The sequence below is a fragment of the Mastacembelus armatus genome, chromosome 15 (genome assembly GCF_900324485.2).
Source record: "Mastacembelus armatus chromosome 15, fMasArm1.2, whole genome shotgun sequence".
In the NCBI taxonomy this organism is placed as follows: Eukaryota; Metazoa; Chordata; class Actinopteri; order Synbranchiformes; family Mastacembelidae; genus Mastacembelus; species Mastacembelus armatus.
Genome location: NC_046647.1, coordinates 16,109,501 through 16,134,198, shown reverse-complemented (window position 1 = coordinate 16,134,198; position 24,698 = coordinate 16,109,501). Strand labels below are relative to the sequence as shown.

The following is a 24,698-nucleotide window of genomic DNA, read 5'->3' as shown; positions in this document are numbered from 1 at the left end:
TATCCGACAATCAGATCCCATTCATTTTTCTGGTTGCCTATACAATTGCAGTTATTGGTTTGACAGAGCACGCCGGGACTATTGCTGACTGCAGCTGCTATTAAATGTTTCTCTGAGCTTTGGGTTTATATGAGCGTGATTACTAGTCTCTTTTTTTTTTTTAAGTGTGTCAATTAACAGGCTGAGCGTCGACAGCTGCATTTCTTATTAGTTTACTTGTGTATCGAGCCTCATATGCATATCAATAAGAGCATCTTATCGCGAACACGAGTGGGATTCAGTAACTTCCCCTGAGAATGGGAGCAGTATTGCGCTGCAGGTGGTGCATGTCTCTCCAAAACTTCGCTCCCACTCACACAGTATTCACAGACTCTCTGTAGTAGCTACATTAAAATAGGAATAACGAGCTTGATTTGTCCTGAAAACTACAGTTTGTTTTTTTTTCATTTTATAAAAACGAAGTTCTTGCCAAAAACAAGTAATAACCAATGCGTCTTGGTGACTGCTGTGGACTACATCACCAATTGACCTAAAAAGCATAGTGGTGCAAATTAGTCTTGATGTTTGGGAGCCTACAGGTGTGTGAGGTAAAATGGAGGTACATCATAATTTCTTTTGTCCTAAAATACCGGTAGTAGTCACATAAAAACCAATTTACAGGTCCAGTTTCTCTTGAGACCTCTTTGACGAAACACCCAGGCTAACAGAAAAGTCCCACAAAGCCCAAAGGAAATTTAGACTGTTGAAATTCAGCCAACCTGAATAGGTTATGAATGATTAATTATGGCACCTCGTTTTTCAGCGTTGGCATCATTTGATGCTGAAGCTGAATTCATGTCAGATGTGATCTTATTACGGCTTAGGCCTGTTTGAACTGCCAGGAATAGGCCCCTTTTTCTCTACAGATGCTTTAGATGTTGTGGCAGTGGAAGCACAGGTGTCATCAATAATGCTAATGGTAGCTGTACTTCATTTGTTCATGCCAGTTCTGCCGGTTTTTGGTACTGTGACACTTAAATGAGGCTAACCTCATTAATGTTATTAATTACACCAGTGCTGTTCTTGCTGTGACAACACACAATGTATCAGTGAAGATTCTGCCCTATCCAGTGCTTTTCCTGCCACCTTAACATGACAAGGGGAACAAAAAAAAAAAAAACTCAAGAAAAACCTTGTATGTTTTCCCTGTTTGGAATTTGCTGTCAAACTACTTCAATACTTCACTGGAGAAAAAAAATGAAAAGTTAAGGACATGTTGGAAAACTACAGTAAGATAATGGGTTTACATTTGTAGATAGTTTAGATGCTTCACAGCCTTTTTAATTAAGCAGCAATGCAACACCAAAGTGTGTAATCAGACATCTGCCAACTCGTTATAACATCACTTTTCAGTGACATTTACGCGGTATGATAGTGTAAGAGTGTGTGTGTACATGCACGTGTTGTTTTGTTCACATAGCAAATCTGTCACAATGTTTCTGTCCTTTCAAAATAACGAAATGACATCTCAAATTATATAGTCCTGCCCGAGAGATGCGCCTGCATAAGGTCGTGTATTTTCTCTCACAGAAGCACTTTGATGTCATGTTACTTTCAGTGCAGCCTATCTACTAGAACCATCTGTAACTGTTGTGGAAATTGATATCTGCTAACTAGCTGAACCTTTCTTGGAGCCTGTGTTCAGTGGCCATTAGACAGACTGCATATCAAAGTACTTCAGCAATGCAACTTTGAAGGTTGCTGCTTGATTTATGTGAAGTCTTTACTACAGGTATGAGCTTCAGGACTGGTTAAAAGTACTGTATATACCAGTTTTATTGTCATGATGGAAGACAGGCAGCTCAAGGCATCTTCTGTTTAAGTATTAATATGGTGAACTAAAGAGGATATAAAATACACTAGTAACTGAAGTCAGCCAGAGGGGATAAATTAGGCAGTGGGGAATTTTCCTTAGAAGTAATGATGTCCTCTTCATGGATGGAGAGCAAAGCCTCCAGGGTGTGGCACATACAGGTGAATGTGGAAACGGCACTAATCATTCCAGTGGGTGGTCAATTCAGTCAAATGTAGCAGGTTATTTCAGATGGAGTAGCTTGTTAGAGAACTGAATGACTTTCTGTGTTGTTCCAACTCGGCATTATCTTTCAGTATTGAAATACAATGCTCAGCAGTCAACAGTTTCACAGCTCAAGGCACCTTGTGCTCGGATTGCTGCGGGTGAGCAGTTTGCATTCATTTAGTCTTCGCCTCGTTATTACGCACACTCACACCAGACAGGTGTGTGCATGTGTGTGTCTGTGAGAGAGAGAGAGAGTATGATAAAACAGTAATTAACAAGGTCTGCAACACTCCTATGACTGAGTAATGATCTAATCTTCTCTGTTGCATCAGCGCTTCACACTAAAAGCATTATGGTGCTGTAACAAATTATTTTGCAGCCCTTGAGCAATGAAGACAGAAAACAATCTTGGGAGTTTAAAAATGGTCTAATTTTAGGCATATTGTATTCTGTTGTGCTAAAATGCGTAACATAAGACACTGCCAGTTAATTGATGAGTGTTGCAATGTGGGTTTTTTTTTTTTTTTTTTTTTTTTTAATGGACAACAAATACTGTGAAAAGACCAAAGCTATCAATGTGTTAGTCTATGGAAATAAACAGTGCTTTTTTAGCGAACATTACTAAGACAAGACTAAATACTGCATCTGCTGGGGAGGATAATTCACTGTTATTTAACAACTTTTGGCCATTAGCGGAGCTCTTTGCCAAAGTGGAATATGCTACATTGTGTGGACATCTCTGCACTGCCCACTGCTGATTATCTGGCTCAGGTGTGTTCCTTCAGTCAGAAGCTGAAAGGGCAGAGACACCAGCAACAATATGTGAAGAATTTCATCAAGGCCCAGAAAGTATTTAGGTACTGAGTTCCACTGTAGATCAAACTTGAATTTAGTATTTTAAAATACAGTATGTGCTTCTCAATTTTGCTCTTGGGTTTACAGAGTGAAGAAGAGGATTCATAAAAATGGGAGTTATAAAAATGGGATTTTCCCTGCAGTGCATTACTATCGTAACTTACTTATCATTTGGCAAATATGACTTTATTCATATGCACAATGGACACCTCAGGGTAACTATTTCAGTATTATTTGATAAGAGACTCATGGGTGGTGATGCCTGAAATGATTTGAGCCCAAGTGCATAGCAAAAGGAAGAGGAAACAGAAACAGTCGCGAAATGCTTTTGCTTCTTTTGTACCTTCCTCCCGTTGTTTCAATTTCCAGCAATATTCTTTCTTAGAGTCATAGGAGGTGCTGTGGGTATACAAGTCTGTGTTATGATTTACCATCTTCTCACTGTTTCTGCTTGGGGAAGGGCAGGTACTGCACAGTAAGAACACCATTATCATATCAGCAGCTCAGTGTCAGATAACAGAGGTAGTAAAGTCTTTATTTTATCTCCACCACCTATAGTGGAATGAAATGTACGAATGGGAACTATTAGTATTGAACAACTCTAAGAGGCTGCAATGAGCAATGAAATGAGTCAGAGACATAGGTGTGTTACAAGTGACTGACGTATGATTTGATCTCTGCACCAGGGGAACACTGTCACATATTTCTTGAGTGATGGATCTTTTTTTTTTTTTTCCCCTACTCTGTTTGCTACAGCTCCCCTGATTGCTGTCAGTTATAGAATTGTCACAACTTTTGCATGTCAGTCCATTTATAACATCTAAGAAAAATAAATATTGGATGGAATATGATCTTTTTAAACCCGGTCCATTAGTGGCATTGTGACATTGTGTTGTCAGTTGTTTGTTTATGCCCTCATCTCAGCTTTGAGTAAGTATTTCCAGAGTAAGAGCTTGAGCAAAATAATCTCTTTGGTACAAAACAGAACTGCTTGGAATTGTGGGTTGTTTTAAAAAAAACAAAAAACAAAAATCAGAATAAGATTTCATACACTTCCTTAATTAAGTGTAGATCACATCATATGTTGTAAGTAGCTAGTCAACATCTGTTTTCAGTTTGTTTCTCCCTTGAAGACATTTAGTGGAAATGCCAGTGAGATGCTGTGTTGCAATGTGCTGTTTGCTGAATTTGACTTTAGAAAAAAATACTTGGGTCTTGGTCTTTGACCAGTTTAGTTTATTTTCTAATCTGAAGTTTGTTGAAGAAAGATAAAGAAAGTTTGATTTGTGTTTCACTGCTTGCTGAGCTCAAGCAATAAAAATCTTATTTGAAAGTTGACTTTGGGACATTTGCATTATTTATTTGTTTATTGTGATTTTAGTCAGACTGGGTGTGTTCCAGCTGTGAGCTGTTGACTAGAGGGTGCCTGGCATTACATCTGTGATGCCTGTCACCACTATAGAGACTCCCTCAAGCCATGCTTTAAACCGTGTGGTGCTCTCAAATGTAGACAGAATGGGAAGAACTTTCTGAAAGTTATTCTCCATGTTTCTCACCATTACAGTCCAGTATCTGTCATTTTAATTGATGTCATGATATTTATACAACCCTGCTTTACAATCAGGTTGTGATGTCTCATTGAGACATGTTTAGGAATAGAGTCAATTATATTTAGATTCTGGTAAATGTATAGAATATGGATAATTATGAATGTGCTCCCTGCCTTTGCTAATTTTTTTTTTTTTTTTATTACTTAAAGACTGTAAAACGTGAAGCTTGTACTTGTACTTGGACTGTCCTGTTCTCTGGGCTGCCAAACGTCTCGCCTTAAGGGCCTCCAGTTCATCCAGAACGCTGCTGCTTTAGCAATACCAGTTGTTAACCACCCTCACAGATTCTTACTGTGACCTAATCTCCTACTGAACTGTAAACATCTGTAAGTACCTAAAACCTGTCACATTATAATCTCTGTAACATGGCAAGGATGTCTAAGCCATACATTACACTATGCTTGCTTACTAGACATTATAGTGGTTTGGCTGTTGTCTTCCACTCACCAGGTTTCTATTTGAATTTTTCTGTGGTTTTATAAGCATGGGGCTGAAGTCAGGGATTCACATTTGAGTTTAAGTTCCAAGGTAGTGCCCCACTGTGCTTTTAATGCATTTTTGAAGAACTGACATGACAAATATTAACTAAAATGTTGCTTAGAGGCTTGTGTTGGCACATAAGACACATTTTCATACAAACAAGTGTCAAACTGCCTTTTATATTAGTCATTACATTAAATTGAAGAATTTGAAGCTCAGATATAGTGATTGTGGTGATTGTTGCTGACTTTTAAATGGAGGTTTTGTTTTACATATGTTAGAGCCCATAGCATATGTGAAACTCCTTTATCTGAGCAATGATAATAAGCGGAGGTCTCATAGTAGAGGCTATTCATAATACAGCTGCCCAATATAGATTTTTGAAATAGACTGAGTGGGTGTCTTGACCTTGGAAGATCAGATGGAGTAGTACTGGGATACTGTCATCAGTTTGTTAAGGTTTACATAGAAGACAAGTGGCAGATGGCAATCTATAGGAGTCCTCTTGCTAGTTATTGTATTGTTCAAGTCTCGTCAAGCATACTGTTATGGATTTGCGAGATCTTTGCAAGGCATGCGGTAGCCCATAATTTATTGATGGATCTTGAGGGTATTATTCATTCAGATAAATGCGCGAAAATGACCACGTGTTCCACAATTGTAGCCCCTGTGGGGCTGTTTTATTTTTCGGTAGAGGGCTTAGTTGTGCCATTGTATGTTGAAGCTTCAAAACAACCCTGCGACAGTCACAGCTGTGGTTTTACTAGCGGGAGCAAAAGTCGTCATACTGAGGTAAAAGATGTTCAAAAAGTCAAAATGTTCTTTTGTCAGGCATTAGCTGCACATGTTTCATGCTCCATGTCTCTAAGTGGTTCCTATTGTGCAGAGCAGTGTGCCTTGTGACATGGATATGGCGTTGTTGATACTAAGCAGACAGCACAGAGTGGTCAGGGCACCCACATGGGCTGAGCTCAGCGAGGGTTTAGAGATTTAGAAATTAGTCATGAGATGACTAAGGCAGAGGGATTAGAACCTCAGAAATCTGTGCCTCACTTGCTCTGAATTAGAGAAAATGAGAGGTTTAGTGGACCACTGGGTTCTGTTGACATTAGATACAGCTGAATACATTATCAACTTACTGCACTGCATGTAGATTTACTTTTCAGCTTGCTATTAATATTAACTGAGATTACACATTAATATTAACTGAGAAAGAAAAATGATAGAGATACAGTGCAAAACTATGGCCCTTTTAATCCAGTTACAAGTTCCACTTTGATTCCACTTTTAAGACAAATTTTTATTGTCAACAAAACTATACATTCTTGACTTCAACAGAAAATGGTGGTAAATCATGCATATCACATCAACATTCTTTTGCTGTTCTCAGCTGTTCTTTTATGTTCTGGACACACTGCTTTCCCCTGAAACTAGATAATGCAGTGGCATAAAACCCTATGGGCCATTACTGCTTGTTGTATGTTATTCTACTTTACTTACTATAATATGTAATGGCTTGTACCAAAATGTGTGGTAAGATAAACTTTATTAATGCTTGAGGGAAAATTCAGGTGAAATAATATATGACATAGCCCCATGGGGCTATTTTTTCCTTGGTCAGCTTAACCAGTTATTAGATGATTTAGATGATGAGGCTTACCATTAAAAATAACTATGGATATCCTGATCTCCAATCTCAAAATCTCATTATTTCAGACATTTTAGTTTATTTAGTTATTTTGTTAAAAAGCAAATGAAAGCATTGCTGCATTGCAGATCTATTCATTTGTCAAGAATATACACTAGATTGATTTGAATAATTTTAATGTACTTGTAGTGTGCACTGTGCAAATGTATTATCTAGGAAATACGAGTGTCTGACTCACACTTGGTATTGGCAGATACTCGGTATTAAATGACTCAAATTGGGGGAAAGAACTTTAATCAAGTTACAACCTTTTGAAATCGTTTTAGATAATGTTCATCATTTTAACATCTTAACTGCTTATTGAATGTCATTCATTTAATCTAGAATACATCCTTATGTGTACATACATGCAACTATGGAAAATAATAAAGACAAACATTTGTGATCTCATTTCCTCTCATCCCTTAGAACAAGTATATTTGTGTCTGGGAAAGTACATTGCATAAGCAGGCGCATAGGGTTTATCATCCTCCACCCATTCCAATAATCATGGGAACACTTGAGGCCCACATTAAATCTTTCATTTGCTGGTAGCAGGACTGCAAAAGCACATAATGGTGTTTATACTTTCTCCCAAAAGGGTCAGTCTTTCCAGCTGAAAAACCCAGGCTAAACATCCCAACCTCTGTCTGCATTTAGCATCAGCACCAGCTTGGTATGCTTTTTCACAGACACTATGATAAAATGCACCTTGTGACACAGGTGGGATGAAAACAAATGTTACATAATTAGGAAAACCGAATGAACATTAACTGCATAATAGCTTTTCATTTTTGTGTCAAGTGCACATTGAGATCACTGCTGGTACTGAGGGCTACTCTCTGCTACAGCCACAAGCATACAATAAACAGTCACTTAGGAATCACTCCTAATACCAGTTACAACATGTTGCAGAGAGAAGCACCTGCAGTGTTAGTGACAGAAGACAAATGAGTAAATTAAATTTTAGAATAATGTTATGGGGGTTTGCTACAAGCTATTACCAAACCCCAACACAAATAGTAATGATTCACTATACTATTGATATTGATATGAATACTGATTCTTCTTGAACGGTCTGTAATGTGGACTTAGTGAAACAGTCATACAGATCTGTCATGGTGATATAGGATTGCACAGGTTCTTAACAGATGGTTCGTTTTCACACAGTGATTGCAGTTTGACGTATAGAATCGAATGCTGGGGACTCGAAGCTCAATTTCTGACCAGTGTTTGTTGTGATCACACTGTTGTTGTAAGATAATGGCTTATAAGCAGGTGTTTTCCTTTCATCACTAAAGCATGCTGCTGTGACCTCACTGTTTATGTCTGATTTCATACAAAGAGGAAATGTATTTTGCCATTGTACATTAAAGAAATGTATTAATTGCTTTTCAGTACCGGTTTGTAGTATGAAAATACATTAAGTAAATGTTTTTTTTTGTTTTTTTTTTTTAAGTTGGATGAACAGCTGTGGTAATGGCAACTATAACTGTGTAGCCCTATATCAGATATTGTTATTGATGTATCACCTAGCTTTAGTTCACTTTCTGGTTGTTTTCCCCTCTGCCCTTATGAAGAAGTAAGTTAAAACTTAAATTGTCAGTAAATAACATTTTGAAAACATCTTACTTTCCTAATTTGTCATACTTTAATGAAAGATCAGTTTAGGCTGTAATGCAGGGAGCAATCACTCAAGAGCTTAAGTCAATCTCATATCTGCTATGGAGAGAACTGAGTTCAGTAGCCAAAGTATATTTTTGCCAGAAGACATTATTGATTGAAGCTATTTGGGCCCATTTTTGTGCCATGAGATAATTCATTAAAAGAACACTGTTTTGTAGAAAATAAAAGTATTATCTATGTTTTTTCTTCTACAGAGTAGGATATCTCCTCAGAGATCAAATACTTTACTGTAATCAGTTAATGAATTGTCTTGGCATCTACTATATGAACTAGTGTAGCTCGGTTTTAGTGAGAGATAAGGCTTTAACACCAACTGCTTGCCTAAATGTTTAGCCTAATCGCTTTCTGTTTGGCATTTGAGTGCTATCTCTAGCTGGGTGTGAGCCATGTGCAGGCCAGCCTGTTAGCCTGATCTAATCACTCCCATCATTAGAGGGGGTCCCTTGCTACCTTTGGTTACATCTCACAGTAGGTAATGAATACCTTTGCACTGGTCTAGCAAACCCAACCAAACTGACTTGTGTTGTTTTATTTATTAATAATTTTGTGATTTTTTTTTTTTTTTTTTTTTTTTTTTTTTAAACACACATGCATGTGGCTGTGAACGTAACTGTTTGGTTACATCCATTATTTGAAGTCACATAGTAGAGTTAAGAATGTGGTGTTACTTAAGGTTACATGCTTGATTTTGAGACTGTTGCTAAGTTAAACTCAACTTACACTCCTAAGTAAGACATTACATACTCACTGAACAATTACTACAATATGCCTCTACTCTGTAGGCGCAGAACTCCCCGTTTAAGATTGCACCCGTTAGTGTTTAGATGCTTTGAATTAGGGGCAGTGGGTAGACTGGCTTGTCTAATAATCACTGTTAATTGTTCAAGCCTCAGCCTCTCTTGTCCATTTGTCAAAATTGGTCACTGAACCCTAAATTCTCACCAAAAGTTTGGCCAAATAATCAGGCTAAGTGCAACCATTTGCCATTTATCTGAGTTGAAGTCCAAATCAAACTCTATAGCTCTATGTCTATAGCTATCAATTGAATGTTTTTATTCTCATTAAATAAACCAAAAAGCACTAATACAGTATTCTTTCCTATCTTGGCTTCCTAAATGTTATCTTGTTTCAATATCTGGCTCTATCAAAGCATTTCTTTTGATTACTGTTGGTTGGATAAAGAATAATTAATTTCCAAATCATTGTTACAGAGTCTCAATAATTGTTCTCTGTGTACTTGTAAAAGAACAAAGTGTACAGCTTGTGTGTTTAAAATTTGAATGTGACAGGACAGTCTGCTTCTATTATAATTCTAATTGGGATGTAATAAGGTTGTAAACATGTTGATTAAGCAAATCTAACACAACTCCTTGTGTTACAGTTTGTTTTTATTATAAAGTTATTATTTGGTAAAATAGCATCTCATGACATATAATTTATGATCCCATGCAGTCTTGGCATCGCCCTGGTTTTATCACTTAAATATTGCACGTTTACATTTTTTATTATATATTTGTTAATTATCTTTATTATATACTTTAACAGCATAACAAAAGGGCAAACGTAACATGCCTCTGGACTGGAAATAGATATGGGAAGGAAAAACTCAGGTTGGAATTTGGTGTTTCTGTTATGCTGAGTTCACAGTTTTTTTTTGTGTTGAAAGGAGGAGGTTTAGACAGTAGAGACTGAGGTCATCAGATCTCTTGAGAAATTATGGTTTTCTCCAGTTAATATATGAGGCATCTCATGTTTGCCCTTTTGTGGTACTGTTAAAGTATATAATAATAATAATACAAGCTGACACCAACATGCAGTTGTATTATTTATTCCACCATCTTGAGTTACACACAAACCAACATACCTCACGGGAGTTCCTGACATCAGTCGCATGACTATGGTGTCCTTCAGTGCACATTAATCAAATGCCAATCATAATGTTAGAAGGCACTTTGTTGTCGAATGTTTAATTCAGTTAGGAAATCACACAGTTTGCCTCCACCTTGATAAGCTTACCATCACTGAGTCCGAATATATTACTTTTGAGAAAAAGAAACACTTAAGACTTGCTGCTGCGACGCATCAAATTAAATCACGCAGACAGCGAAGGCAACTAAAATGTGTAGCTGCAACAATAACTGAAACTAATCCTGGTGCTATTTTTACCATATGATTTATACATCAAATTTTGGGTGGGTTATTAAAAAAATGTCTTTAAATGTTAAACCCAACCAACAGCTCCAAACTGTAAGAAATTCAGATTCAGTGACACAATTAATGGACTAAGTTTTAGATTTACAAATAAAAAGTTTGGTCTCATGTAGTGCATAACTGTGCTGGCCAGTTCATTGCTCCAAGCATCAATTTGCCTTATCATGATGCAAATCCACTAGTAATTATTTTAATAGCAATAGAGATTTCTGTCATATAGCTCTACACTAATGTTTAGACAGTAGTTAAATATGTAACAGTAAAGATGCTTTGAGAGGCATTTAAGTCAGATTATGTGGGTGGATCTTGTTTCTAATCCATTTTTTTTCCCTGCTACCATGGTTTGTTTTGCTCTTACATATTTAACAGACACTGTTTGCCGGTGTTCGACTGACCCACTCAAAAACCCTCCACTGTCAGCTAGAAAAGTAAAGTAGCATCCATACCTCCGCTTCAGAGCTCGAAAACAACAGCTCACCATCTCATATCCACATTTTCTGTTTGGTAATTCCATCTATTTTGTAGAAGTGAATAGATGTATTTTGAGTTAAAACAGGCAAAAAACAATTCACAGACATCGTACGGTTTGTTACACGAGAGGAGCATTTTGCAGCTGATAATGTTGAAGTCTAGGCTGTGCAGGTAAGCTGTTTAGTACACAAGTATTCACCTTACCTTACCGCTCTGTAAGTCGTTCTTTTACTTTTCTGCACAAACTGAGTTTAACTTGATCATTTTGTCAATATAAACTCAAAAGATCCCAAACTGTACAAATTAAAAAGCAACTTGATATGAATTTATGTAAGATTAGAAACTAGCTAAAGGCAAATCAATTACTCCTGAAAACTAAAATCTAATAAGAAGTGAACATATAAAGGCTTTATTAGCTGAAAAACTGCCTGGAAAACATTTTTACTTCTGGATGCTTGAGGACTTTTTTATTTTTTATTTTTCAGTTTGCTGAATGTGCCGCGGGCAGAGTGCTATTAGCTAAGTTATTTCAGTTATTTTCCAGTGATGACATGACATGTTTCACCTTAAAGAGTTAAAAAGTTGTGATTGCTGTTACTGAGACATCACTGACAGTCTGTCAACAGCAAAGCACATGAACATGAAGAGGAGGTGATTGAAGGAAAAAGAGGGACAAGCTGTTTTTATTTTCTTCTCAGTGGCACTGCATTTATTGGAGAGAGAAATGCATCTTCACACTCTGTGTAATCCATAACTGGGATTGCTTCATTCACCTCTCCCACCCTAGCTTAAGCATGTCCGCTTTCTTGTCCACACCCCGGATCACAAGTTTAATCCCTCTCCCAGTTCACCAAAGAGATATGATGGCAGAGATTCTGTATAAACACACAGGCACGCATTTTTATTCAGCAGAATCACTTTACTCGGTGGGAGTTACAATTAGATTGCGGTAACATGATATGCATTACCGTAGAGCAGAGTGAAATTGAACCGTTGCCCTTAGAGCTTCATCAAAGCATTAAATTGTTTCTGAAAATAGGGATACAGGTTCATGATTTGACTTGTGGAACACTATGAGAAGGGGTGCTTTAGAAACACAGTATTGAAACCAGCACTCTTTCTTTCAGCACTAGGTCAGCAATCTCTCCCGCTTTCCTGTTTATTAAGTTTGAAGTTTGTCGTTGTTAGCCTATGTAAATGAGATACAGTGTTCCCATGTCAACCAAAAGAAGATTTGGAGGAAGCTGTGGAAAGAAATGACTTCTCTCTTCAGGGTGGCTGGTTGTGCAGGTCTGAGTTTTCTCATGTGAAAGGGATCAAAGCAATCTTACTCAGCCCTCTTAAGAAAGATAGATGTACGAATGTGGGAAATCAAATCTGCTTCAAAAGGGAACACCACTGGGAGCGGGAGAGATGAGAAAGCAGTGAGAGAATAGGAAACCAGTGTGAAATCATTCTTGTTGTTGCACCGTAAGAGAAGAGAACGCAGCTGTCTCCTGCTGTCCACAGAGTGTTCATGCAAGATGTCTGCTGTTTGGGTGCGTCAGGTTCAGTGGCTTAAAAGTTTGTTTGGGTGTATGTCTGCAGAGATTTAGATACAAAGTAGATACAAACTGTACAAGGTCTGTGAAAGAAAAAAAAAAAGTGAAAAGCTGAAGGAAATTGCCCTTCCAAATGAAGACGTGCTGATAGAAGGTGCTAGAGATTTAAATGGTGTAAAACATGCTTTGATATGATAGTGTTGATGCTTGTGAGTCCCCTCCCACCCCCTTAGCATACTCCATGAAAGCTGATTTCACAGCTTATTGCCTGCTCTGAGAATAAGCCTGTGAGGAAGGTGTGACATCAAATACCTTAGACTGATAGAAGCTTAAAAAAAAAAAAACAGTTCTGTGTAGTGACACCTTGCCTTTCTCTAGCTCAGAGTGGATGATGTCTGCTATGGGTGTGTGTGTGTGTGTGTGTGTGTGTGTGTGTGTGTGCAATGCACAACAAGACTCAACATCAGCATCAACAATCTCTCCGCTGTGCTTTGCTTGTACTTGCACTAGAATCTGAATAGGTGTATTTCCAGTAAACCCTGTCTGCTGTTTGGTTCAGGCATCATCATAATGGGGGAAGCTCATAAAATGTCCAGGTGTCACACAATGTTAGACCTTCTAGCAAGGGCATTATCTTTGCCTGTGTATTTCTTTGCCATTGAATTCCCTCAGAAAAAGGTTCCTACTTGTGTAGGAAGTAGAATAAACCATTCAGACCTTAAGTATGTGCTTTTAAAACATTTGGAGTTGTGAATGGACGCTGAGTCATGGATTCCATTAGGCATAAGTATTTAATGCTCAGAAAAAGTATCACAACTTTCAGAGAAGCTTCTCAAATTTCAGTTGCAATCAAATCAAGTATTCTTAGTAGCAAGTTTGTGTTGTGAGTCATATTTCCACCCAAGTACACTGCATTCATTTCAGTCCTTATACACAACCCAGTAAAGCGATTACATGTGTAACTTTGCCTGTTAGGGATGTAAAGTGCTGCTTCTTCTGAATCTTCCAAGGTCAGCAGAGCCCACAGTGAGGAGAATCAGTGAGCTGAGTAAATTAAACAATGACCTTAATTTCAATTAAATCTTCAAGCATGGTCAGACTATTGATGCACTCCATTGATATCAGAGCAGTCCAGGACAGTATACATTCAGGGAGATTCAGATAATGCAGCTGATTTGTCATTTGCAGTTTGCAAAATTAATTTGTTTGACCTAATGATGATGTATGTGTATATTTGCACAAAGTATGCATATTTGTATCTGGGTGTGTGTTGATCATAGCTGTGCACAGGGGAGGGCCAGGGGGCTTGTCTAGTCAGAAGTGAAAAATCCCCTCTTCTTTCTTTATTTCTTCTTCTTCTTTTTTTTTTTTTGTCCAGGTGGGCAGGCAATAAGGCTTGACAGAAGATGCGACGAGGGCGGTGGCTGGTCAGATGGCTGGGGACAGGAATGGCAATCCTCTGTTTGCTAACTCACAGCTGGGGCCAGGACACAGAAGGTACCACAGACACATACACCCTCAGTCCTCCTCTTCTTAAGTTAACTGCCTGTTGCACACTTGTAATGTGAGAAAGTCAGTGGTTATTCTGTCAGAAGACCACGATAGTGGTAAAACCTTTTGTGCAACTGCTATTGTTACTAATAAATTATGCACCAATGTGCATGGAAAGGTAGTGTTTAGTTTACAACCACATGCTAAATGGACCCAAAGAAAAACTCATTTGGAAATATTTAAAAAATGATTTTCTAACTCAAAGGTCTGTGAGATGCACTCATACATTTAACTTTTTTCTGCGACATATCTTTTGTTGTAGGCATTTAAAGATATTTATTCACCTCTTCACGATTGTTTGGTGGGAATGCTTTGTGTAGAGTTATACATATGAATAGTTACTGGGTATACACTGACATTTAGTTCTGCCAATCTGTTATTGGAAATGATGCAATAGGTGCCTATAGTCATGTAAATTTTCTGAGAGTTCAGCAAAAGGTTGACTTTATTGAAGTTGAGGAGGACTATAGAGACATTACTTTCAGGTTTGCTGTCATCATTGTGTATAATGCTCTAGTGCCAATAACTTTTCTTTCACAGTATTCTCACCAGTCATCTTTTCAAATTTACATAATGTGTTTCAAAAGACATTATTTAAAGAGAGGGCGTAAATCCCCCTTTCTTCTTACACAGTTCACTGATCGTGCTAAGAGGATTCTCCTCGTAGTTTCATGTTTTAGTTTCCCACATTACAGCAGGGATCTTAGCATTTATAGTCTCAACTTACTGACTTTGTCGCAGATTATAGTTAAAAGTGAATTTTAGCTGTGTTAAGATTGGCAGCTCTTTAAAGATAGTGCTGAGCGTTCATAGAGACATAGTTCAATTCCCCTGTGTGGCAATATTGCATGTGATTCAGGTCAGTTTTAAGATGCTGTACTTTTCACAAGCATATTCCCCCATAGCTACATCCCTGTTTCCTCCTTTTTTCGTCTCCTTCCTGCTCTTCTACTTTCGAACCTTTATTAACAAGCTCACTAAAGTAAATACATTTTTAGATAAGAGTGTAATTTCAGCTTGCTGTCATTCGAGTAAAGATTCAATTTTGAGAGGTTTGCTTCATGGATTTGCTTGATATCATTTTAGAAGGGAAATTACTTATTTTATGACTGACTGAACCTTTAAAGGTGAGCCTTGTAGTTTCCTTTTTGAATGATGTCTCACTCCATGGCTCTGACCACATTAGTAGATAGGTGTAGAGTAAGGAAAACATTGACCCAAAGCAAACAGCTCTGGAAGTCAAAAACAGCCCTAAAACATGGGTGTTTGGGTAATTTCTTTTACAATTTGCGATTTTACAATTTTATGTGTGTATTTATCAACACTTGGTGTTCTAGACCTCCAGTACAGATTAACAGTCACTGACCTTGAGGTAAAATTAATCTCTGCTTTAACTTTTTTTTTTTTGTTTGTTTGTTTTCTAGCTAAAATGTTCTAATGTTGCTTATGTGTCAGTGTTCCTGTGGTGTAGAGCAGCAAGGTTAGTACCTGCAAGGAAAGTAGAACATTTCTTGTGAAAGAATTTTAATACAAAAAATTCAAATGACACAAAATTACATAATTTTTTTAAATTTGTAATTTTTGAATAAATATTCAATTCAATTCAATTAAAACACTGATTCTTTTTGATCCATGGCATTACAGTTGAAAAGTTTAAGGCTATATATTTCTGATCCCACACTTTGTCTGTTAAACAAAATGAATAAGTAGCCTTTTTGCTCTTCAATTTGAATCCAACCCTCTCTGAGAGATTGTGTATGTACTGTTAATTAACTCATCATTTCTGTTCCTTTATAGTGTATAAAGCCTTACATTTAGGCATTTGCACGCTAGTTGTAGAGTGGTCCTTGTGGCTCAAAGTGCAGTATTGTGACACTGGCATCCAGTCCTGTGTGCGCTTAGACATTAAACAACCGAAGCACTTTGGTTTAGAATAAGTCAGTTTTAACTTCTGTATTAAACTAATACCAAGATCTTTAACTAACTTATAAATGCTGTTGGTGCCTAAATATAACAATAAATATTATACTTTAATTATTGTGAGCAAATATTACAACAAAAACAAATGATATACTGTACATTATCTGTGACAATATAAACATGGTGGAACTTGTCAATATCCGGTTGTATTTATCTTGGCCTTTGAATGAATTTTTACTTAATCCATATCTTTACTCATTTCTGAAGCAACTGCTGCGTGCCATATTTTATTATTGTTTAAGTTTGACATTGTCCTGTGTCATACAGGCTTTTATTCCACTGATTATGGACATGGCTACAGCCTGTAATTTGACTGGTTGCAGACAGAAATAATTACTGGGGTGGGGGGCAGGTAGGAATTAGTGATAGTTACTCTGCCTGTAAATGAGCTCTGATTGGATCAGCATCTGCCAGCAAATGACCGACAGTGTCATTGCTGTCATGAGGGTGCAGAGAGTGAGAAAGTATGTCAGAGCTGCTATGGTTTGAAGGGGGAGAGCAAATGTAGTTGCTGTTCTTGCTTCCCTTTGCCGTTCAACGTCACTCAGGGATGATCTGGGTTTGAGCAGGGATTTTCACCTTCATCACCACCACGGCCCTGATCTTCTCACACTTAAATCTCCCTGCTTTGCCCACCTCAAGGCACCCTTGACTTTTGGCTCCATCAATGTTTGTATGTTTGTCAAATGAAAATAGCAACCCGACATTTCTAGATGGCATTGAGCTCTGGAGGCAGTGGACGTCCCAGTAGAGACATTATGAATCTTTGACTTTTAATTATCTTGAATATGGACTCGTGAGAAAATATGGCTGACCTTGAGAACCATTCAGACTTATTCAGCTAATCAGTTTGTTCATTTTAGTGTTATTGTCCCTTTTCAATGAATTCATGCATTGCTCTTTAAAACATGATAGATAAAAATATGGAAACAACTGTGTCCACTTTTAGTAATGATTGGAAATAGCTAAAAATCAACTGTGAAGCTTAAAATGTCATCCTGCAAAGCAATTATATCAAATGAGTGTAATAACTACTGGAGCTGACCCATTAGGACTGTTCTGTTACATTTTGCTTCTCTACCCCATTTTTTTTTTCTTCCATATTTACACTGTACTGTGTCCATTTCTGTAACACTGATTTCGTCTTCATAAATTAATCCTCTTCTATTTGCTGATGTGTTCCTCTTTCCCTCACATCGTCTGACAGATTCAAAAATTAATGAAGAGTAAAACCTTAGTCCAGAGCACAGCAGGCACATGAACACAATTCATACCTCCAAATCTCTGGATTGCTAAGTCCAGATGTCAAACACATCTGCACACACCCACTCAAAAACATGCTTGTTGTATTTATTTGTGTGCGTGTGTACGTGGACGTGTGTGCATGCGCGTGTGTGCGCGCAGGCAAGGTGCAGTATGCCTCTGGACACTTTGTGCCATGTGATATCAGCCTGCCTTCATCTCACACTATTTCTATCTCTTTGCCTCTCTCTTCTCCCCTCTCTTCCCATCTGCACATCCATTCTGACCCACAATTGTTTGTCTATTTTTGGGATTGTCTGATTAGGGGCCAGATGTGCAGACTGTGTCTGGCTGCAGCAGGAGCCTGTGGAATGGGGGAGCAGTGGCGTGACAGCGGGAAGGGTTTTAATCTGCCCACCAGTAGGCTGTAATCAGGCTCTGGGAGCAAAAGGATGAGAGGGTGGGGGCTCTCTTGATAAGATGGGGTCCTTTGCTGCCTGGGCTTTATACCAAACAGGTCCATCCTGGAGCTTAATACGTGTGTGTGTGCGTGTGTGTGTACTGAACTGTTCACTGGGAGTGTGATTGTAGCTGTGTGTGGTTAACCTCACAGAGAGACAAAGATAGGCAGCAACGAGGGAGACATCTGTAGAAGAGAAAGCCTCTGCAAGTGATCACACACCAGTAAAGTAATCCCCTTCTCTTTTCCATTATCAGCCACTAATGATTTACATCATGCTGCAGGAATTCATTCCCACCTCAATCTCTGTTGTTCTTCATTACTGTTACAATCACTACTTCTGCTTTGTTTCCCTGTTTTTCTGTCTTTGCCTACTCTCTTCCATTTACCTTCCATTTTGTAATGACATATTCTTTCCTACTTGTGACCCTTTAAAATAACTACATGCACACAATTACAGCAAGACGTCCCACAGAGAGTCCCACAGTCATGATTTGTTAAGGAGATAGGGAAAAATTTGTTGAGTAAGAGTAGGACGCAGACACAAGCAGTGATTGCATTCCATATGCCAAACATAGACATGTTGCAAGAAGCAACACTCAGCACTGTCTACACATCAGTGTTTTTACAAAACAGAACTGACTTACAAGCATTTTGTAATGAGTTGGGTATTCCTTGACATATTTCTGTGACAATAAACAAAATCAATTTATTAAGCTATGTGCTTAGGGTTGTTGTCATGTTGGAAGGTCCTGAGCGATGGGGAACAGGTTTTCATTGAAGTATCACTGCTCCATTCAGCTTTCCTTCAACCCTGATCAGTCTCTCTGTCCCTGCTACTGAAAAACACCCCCACAGCATGATCCTTCCACTGTTAGGATGGTATTGGGCAGCTGATGAGAGGTGTCTAGTTTCGACCAGACATAATGTGCAGAATTGAGAGCAAACATCTTGTTCTTCGCAGTCTGAGAGTCCTTCAGATGCTTTTTTGCAAACTCCAAGCAGCTTTCATGTGCTGAAAGGTTTCCATTTAGCCACTCTTCCATAAAGCCCAGATGGGTGGTGGGCTGCAGTGATGGTTGTCCTTCTGTAACCTTGTCCCATCCACACAGGATCTCTGGAGCTCAGTTGGAGTGACCACTGGGTTTTTAGTCACCTCTCTTACTAAGGTCCTTCTCCCACGATTCTGAATGCACTCTATGTTTAATGCTCGTCTATCTCCCATTCCCTAATAACATTTTGTGATCAGTCTTCAGTTTCTTCTGAAAGCTCTCCACATACAAAAATGGAAATTGATTTCTGCTGAATTGCAGTAATGGTATTTCTCCTGTGAAAGAGTTGGTTGTCACAGCAACAGTCAACTTAATTAGACTTGAACATAATATCATATCAAATCAATCTTTATTTATATAGCACCTTTCATACAGGTTAATGCAATTCAGTGCTTTACAGATTAAACAGAACTAGGCAAAAATTGCAATTAGGTAAAAATGAATAAGAACACAAAGATTATCAGAAGTGGAATTTAAAATGAATACTAGAAAACTAGACCAAGTAAAAAGGATACAAATAACTTTTATAAAAATGAATAATGCAGAATAATGTTCTTACAGAATAGTCACAATAAAAAATGCAAAGCCAAGCAAAGGGGTAAGTTTTGTTTAAAAACATCAACACCAAGCTAAAAGGTGCCTCGCCAATAAGCTTCCAAGTTTGCTGGATATAAGATTGTGCATTAATATGTCTGTGTAACTGTGAGACAGAAAGTCTAGTTATACAATATGTTTTAGATTTGGTGACAAATGCAACCCTGCAGTCATTATAAGCCCTGATGACTAAACTTTGACCACTTTGAATTAAGCTTTAGGCTGATATTCATGATATTTTCAGTATTAATATCAATAGTGCAGTAATTGTCTGCCATTAAATTATACACTGTGTGTCACTATAGTTTTAACTTTTTCAGCATCTCATTTCAGCTAACACACTATGGCCTAAAGTTACTAATAAAATATTTTGTGTATGTTTGATTTCATCTACTTCAACCAAGAGTGTTGTTCCTTTGTAGAAGTCATTTTTTTAATAATGTGAGTACAGTTATGAACATATGTACACCAAAGCAATGACATTTAGTAAGTACTGTTTTTGTGAGTCATGAGATGTTTGATGTTGAGTCTTCAAATGCATGATTTTGTAAGTATGTTTTCTTCTGTGGTAATATCAATTACAGATTATTTAAGAAATATTAACTATAAAGGCTCAGAAAGGCTTTGAATTGTGACTAATAAATAACCACTAGGGTATATTCAAAACAAGAAGGGGGTCTTTTATTGTATAATGTGAATTGTAATGCACAGCTTGGACAGCCAACCCTGTGGGCAACTGGCCCTGGCCCCCTTTTTTATAACAGACTCATCAGTTTTGACCTGCTGTCAGTCCATGAGCAGCCATTACCTGGAAAAGTGTGCCACCAGATAGCTGCCCTTCATCCATCTCGTTGTCCTTTGCCAAGCCCTACTGTCCCCAAATGACCCTCTACATAACTGGACATGGATCCATGCAAAACAAACTTTATCAATCCAACTGGGAAATTAAAACAGTGTCCCTGCTTGCTCTGTCTCCACTTATCCTTATTCTGGGCTGTCTGCCACCATGGGGATTAGTCATAACTCTGCCCTCCAACCTTGAAGTTTTTTAAGCACATTCTGGCCAAATCAGAGGTCAGCAAACATTCCTGTTCCAGGTGGACCACTAGCACTTTGAAGAAATGATCTCATCCAGATTCTTCTGTCCTTGCCAGGAAGAAATTCAGACTCTGTCAGACATTTCCTTATCACATAGGTCCTGATATTTATATAAAAGGGCGGCAGCATTTATGATTGCATATGGACATACAGTATGAGACATTTAATGATAAAAAGGACCTTGTGTTGAGTTGGCAGTCTGCCATCCATCTAAAGGATGGGAAATGAGTTCCTACTTTCCTCTTCACTGCTTCTGGCCTGTTTCAAGAATCTTTCTCTCTCTCTCTCTCTCATTTTTTCCACTACCTTTATTTTGATAATTTTAATAACAGAATGGACTGATAGGCTGAGTGTGTTTTGCTGTAAATCAGTTGCATTTCTTAGTTATCAAAACAAGATGCCTCTGATCCCAGATTTGTTGTAAAGATGTGTCGGATTGACTGAGACAGTGCATCCTCCTGGACTGCATTGCTTGTTAGGTTAGTTGTCCTTTAAAGTCTGTTTTTTTTTTTTTTTAGCTCACTTCCCAGGAGCAACAATTTGATTTATTGGTTGCTAAGAAGGTGCTTTTGCAGATGAAGCAACAGGAAAGCAGAGGCTATTGAATCAAGTGGCAGATAAAAATGCCTTTTGAAACTAAATGTCACCGAGCAGAATTCATCTTGCCGCTGCCCGGTTGCTCCCATAATGGAGCGGTCGATGAGCTGCCTTGTAAAGACTTCAATTGCTTAGAAGGTTGTCTGCATCTCAGATCATCTCATTCGAAAAGTATGATGAGAGAACTGTGTATAGAGGAAAACAACCATACTGCACATTAATGCAAATGAAGTTTGAATATATATAACATCTTCCAGTTGACTAATTATCCCAGATTTTTTTCCAAAATGCACCCCAGTACTGTTAAACAATTTGATTCATTGACTCAATATTACTAGTTATTTAAACATGGTGTGTTTAAATGTTCCCAAGTGTTAAGTAGGTGCTGTTAAATGTTGGTTGTATTTGCATTGTCTGATCAATTCTGCTCTGCTGTCTGTCCTTTTATACCAATTGATTTAATCCCGGTTGCATTCAATTTTGTTTTTTTGGCGGGGGGGGGTGGATCCCCTTGTGAGACAAGCAGTAATTATTTTGTAATTGAAGTTTTACAGCTTCAAGTCAACATTGTTAGGTTGATTAGTGAGAAGATCTCTTCATGTGAGATCAAATTACCATGAGGTTAAATTTGGAAGATTTTGATTGTTTTTGGATTAAGCCTCTGAAGTGTACAGTGCCCTGAATACTTTTTAGTGACTGAATGCTGTTTGTTGCATTTGTTATGAATTTTCTTTTCTTAAACCCTGGACACCAATACTGCCTAATATTAACAAAAAACTAATGAAAGACACACATGTATAAAGTTTTGTTTTGGAAAGTTTAAACATATGATCTAAATCTAAATCAATTTTAAGGCATTTTGGTGCACCATCCAAGCAAGTTTCTTCGTTAAATTGTTTTTTGTTCTTTTCCAACATCATTTGGCAATGCAGAATAAAAAATGTGAACTTCAAACAATGTGCCATATTTTTGACTTTTCTCAACTATTCTCATTTTCTCCTTAACTGTAGATGTGCTGAACATCTGGTACAATCTTAAACATGTTCAAAACAAAATAAACAATTAGATTCATTTAGTGTTTCATTTAGTGTTTCCCTACTCTAATAAGTTGCATCTTCTCTAGCTACATATATTTTATCTTGGTCAGGCTAAATATTACCCATTGCATAACCATTGTATTTCAGACTTGTGCAGTTAAAGATAGAGATGAAGTTGAAAGACAGGAACATTTCTTTCATGGTACATGATGTCAGAGGTGGCTTCCTCTTTCTAATGGTATCGATTTATATAAAGGCCAAGGCCTATAGCTCTTTCCAATAAAGCAGCCCTTGCACCCAATAAATAAAGTTAAGAGGAACATGGTTTCTGTGTTTTTAAAATCTTGTTACTGTTTAAAACACACACAAGGCTGTGCCTGGTGAACAGACTTGCTGAAAATCTAGACCTCTGTAACCTCCCCGGTAGGTCCATGTATGCGTGAGCACATATCTTTGTCTGTCTTCCACTGTTTTATGCTGTACGTTTTTGGACTGGTTACCATGTGCATTAATGTTCTTCTATTAGAGAGACAGTAATCACTTATGCATAGAGAGGGGAACAATCCACTAAATATTTACTCGTGCACAGTTGGAGATGTATACTCTATATCACATAGCTGCTGTGTATCTAATCCACTTTTCCATAATATTATGCAAAAGGCTTTCCTCTGTAGTTTGACAAACAGACTACCATACCCTCATTTTGAATTAAGCCAACCTGCTCTATAAATCTTAAATCCAGCTTTAACTTTTATAAGGCTTGGTCATGGTCAAATCTTTGGATGAATATGTAAGTAGTTTTCTGATCATATACGTTTACTAAATATTTGTATGTGTTAAGGTCTGCATTAGACACCCTGCATTATTTTGAATGCTGCAGAAAGGGATGTACAGGAAATTTGGTAGGACTCTTTGGCACATTCTTGGGAAGTAAATTGGCATTTTTTTTATATTCTCACATTTTTCTGAAAGGCTAAATGGGAGAAAAACTTGATGTGGCATGTCATTAGAAAATATCACCTTTTTTGCTTTGAGTTTGTGCTTGTATCTGCTTGTATTCACATATATGCATATTTGTGTGCCTTACATTCCTTAGTGTAGCATATATTATATAGGTTACCACTACAAATGGAAGCACCTGTATCTTTTTTTTTTCAGCCTTTTGTCTTCAAAACAAACTCTTTATATCTCTTTCTGCTGCTACAGCTACCGTTTAAAGCTGCACACACACGTATGCTCACACACACTTTCATGCCTGAACACATGTATGCAAAACTAACAAAACAGAATGTCTCACATACATACGTTTTTACTTCACACAGTATATTCTCTGAGCAGATTTACCTACTTATTTTGATGTTACTTCATTTCATGTCTGATTGTGAAGGGTGACCCACTTACTTTGTTCATTTTGTTGCTATTAAGGGAAACCTGCATCCTGTTACTTCTTCAGCAGATAGATACAGGTTTTCTAATTGCTGTAAAAATATTGTAACTCTAAAAATGAAATGTGAGTGCACCTTAGGAATTAGCATTACAAGATGAGTGTATTTTAATAATCATTCTCCAAGGATTTTTAATTAGACAACGTTGAATGTGCTTACCAATACTTTTGCCTTGCATGAATGTGTCTTAGATCTAAATAAACTGAGTGTAAAAATGTCCAGATCATGACACTAACTTAAATGAAAAGAAACCAGAAAATGAAAATGCAATTAATATTTTGAATGAAATATTTCATGTATCAAAGGTTTACTCCAGGTTTTCATTGCCATTTAATTGCTAATTATGTGAAGCTGTACTTTGGAAACAGCAATGATTAAAGTCGGCAACATCAAATCCTAAGGTTTTTATCTCTGATTAATAGGCACTTTTTTAAACACCACATCATTGAAAGGATGTAGGAATTAATATTTAATAAGAAATCTATCCAGTTTTTTTGCACCTGGCAACAGGTGTATAGTGTAGCTATGCAACTGAATAAGGCAATAGAAGGCTGGTGTGAAACTCTAGAGCACTGACTGTTGATGTGGTGTCACTGACCATGTGTCATGTCGCTTCAGTCCATCTCTGATTACATGTAATGCAAGAAGACACGATCTGACAGCAAGCTGCTTGAGATCTTATTTACTTTTCTTACAACATGGAGGCCGAATGATTTCAGAAAAAGCACTAGGATGAAATATTGAGTTACTTGAATGTGGGCCCCAGTGCTCCTTCCTGCTATTTTTTTCTTTTTCCAGAACACACAGTACAGTACCACTTAATTTACTAAAAGTGTTTTAGTTATTAAATTGATTCATATTTTTAATGCACCCCTTTCTTCTTTCTTGTGGAATAATTGCTGGCAGCTATTGGCAGCCAGAAGAAATGTGTTGGCTGTATTTGTAAAAACTCTGTGCTTTACTAACATTCACTATTTCTTTAATGAAGGCTTCTACAGTATGTCCTCCCTAAACCTTTGTATTTCCCGCTATTTTCCAATAT

General features: G+C 37.6%; 1 protein-coding gene across 7 annotated transcripts in view; it reads left to right on the top strand.

The window, feature by feature from the left end:
- Nucleotides 1-24,698, top strand: part of LOC113132020 (protocadherin-15) — a 169,384-nt gene that overhangs the window by 35,616 nt on the left and 109,070 nt on the right. For all 7 annotated transcript variants that reach the window (XM_026309820.1, XM_026309819.1, XM_026309818.1 and 4 more), the window contains one exon: nt 13,979-14,097. In XM_026309820.1, coding sequence (XP_026165605.1) covers nt 14,007-14,097 — 91 coding nt within the window. In that variant the 5' untranslated portion in view covers nt 13,979-14,006. The remainder of the gene's footprint in view (nt 1-13,978; nt 14,098-24,698) is intronic.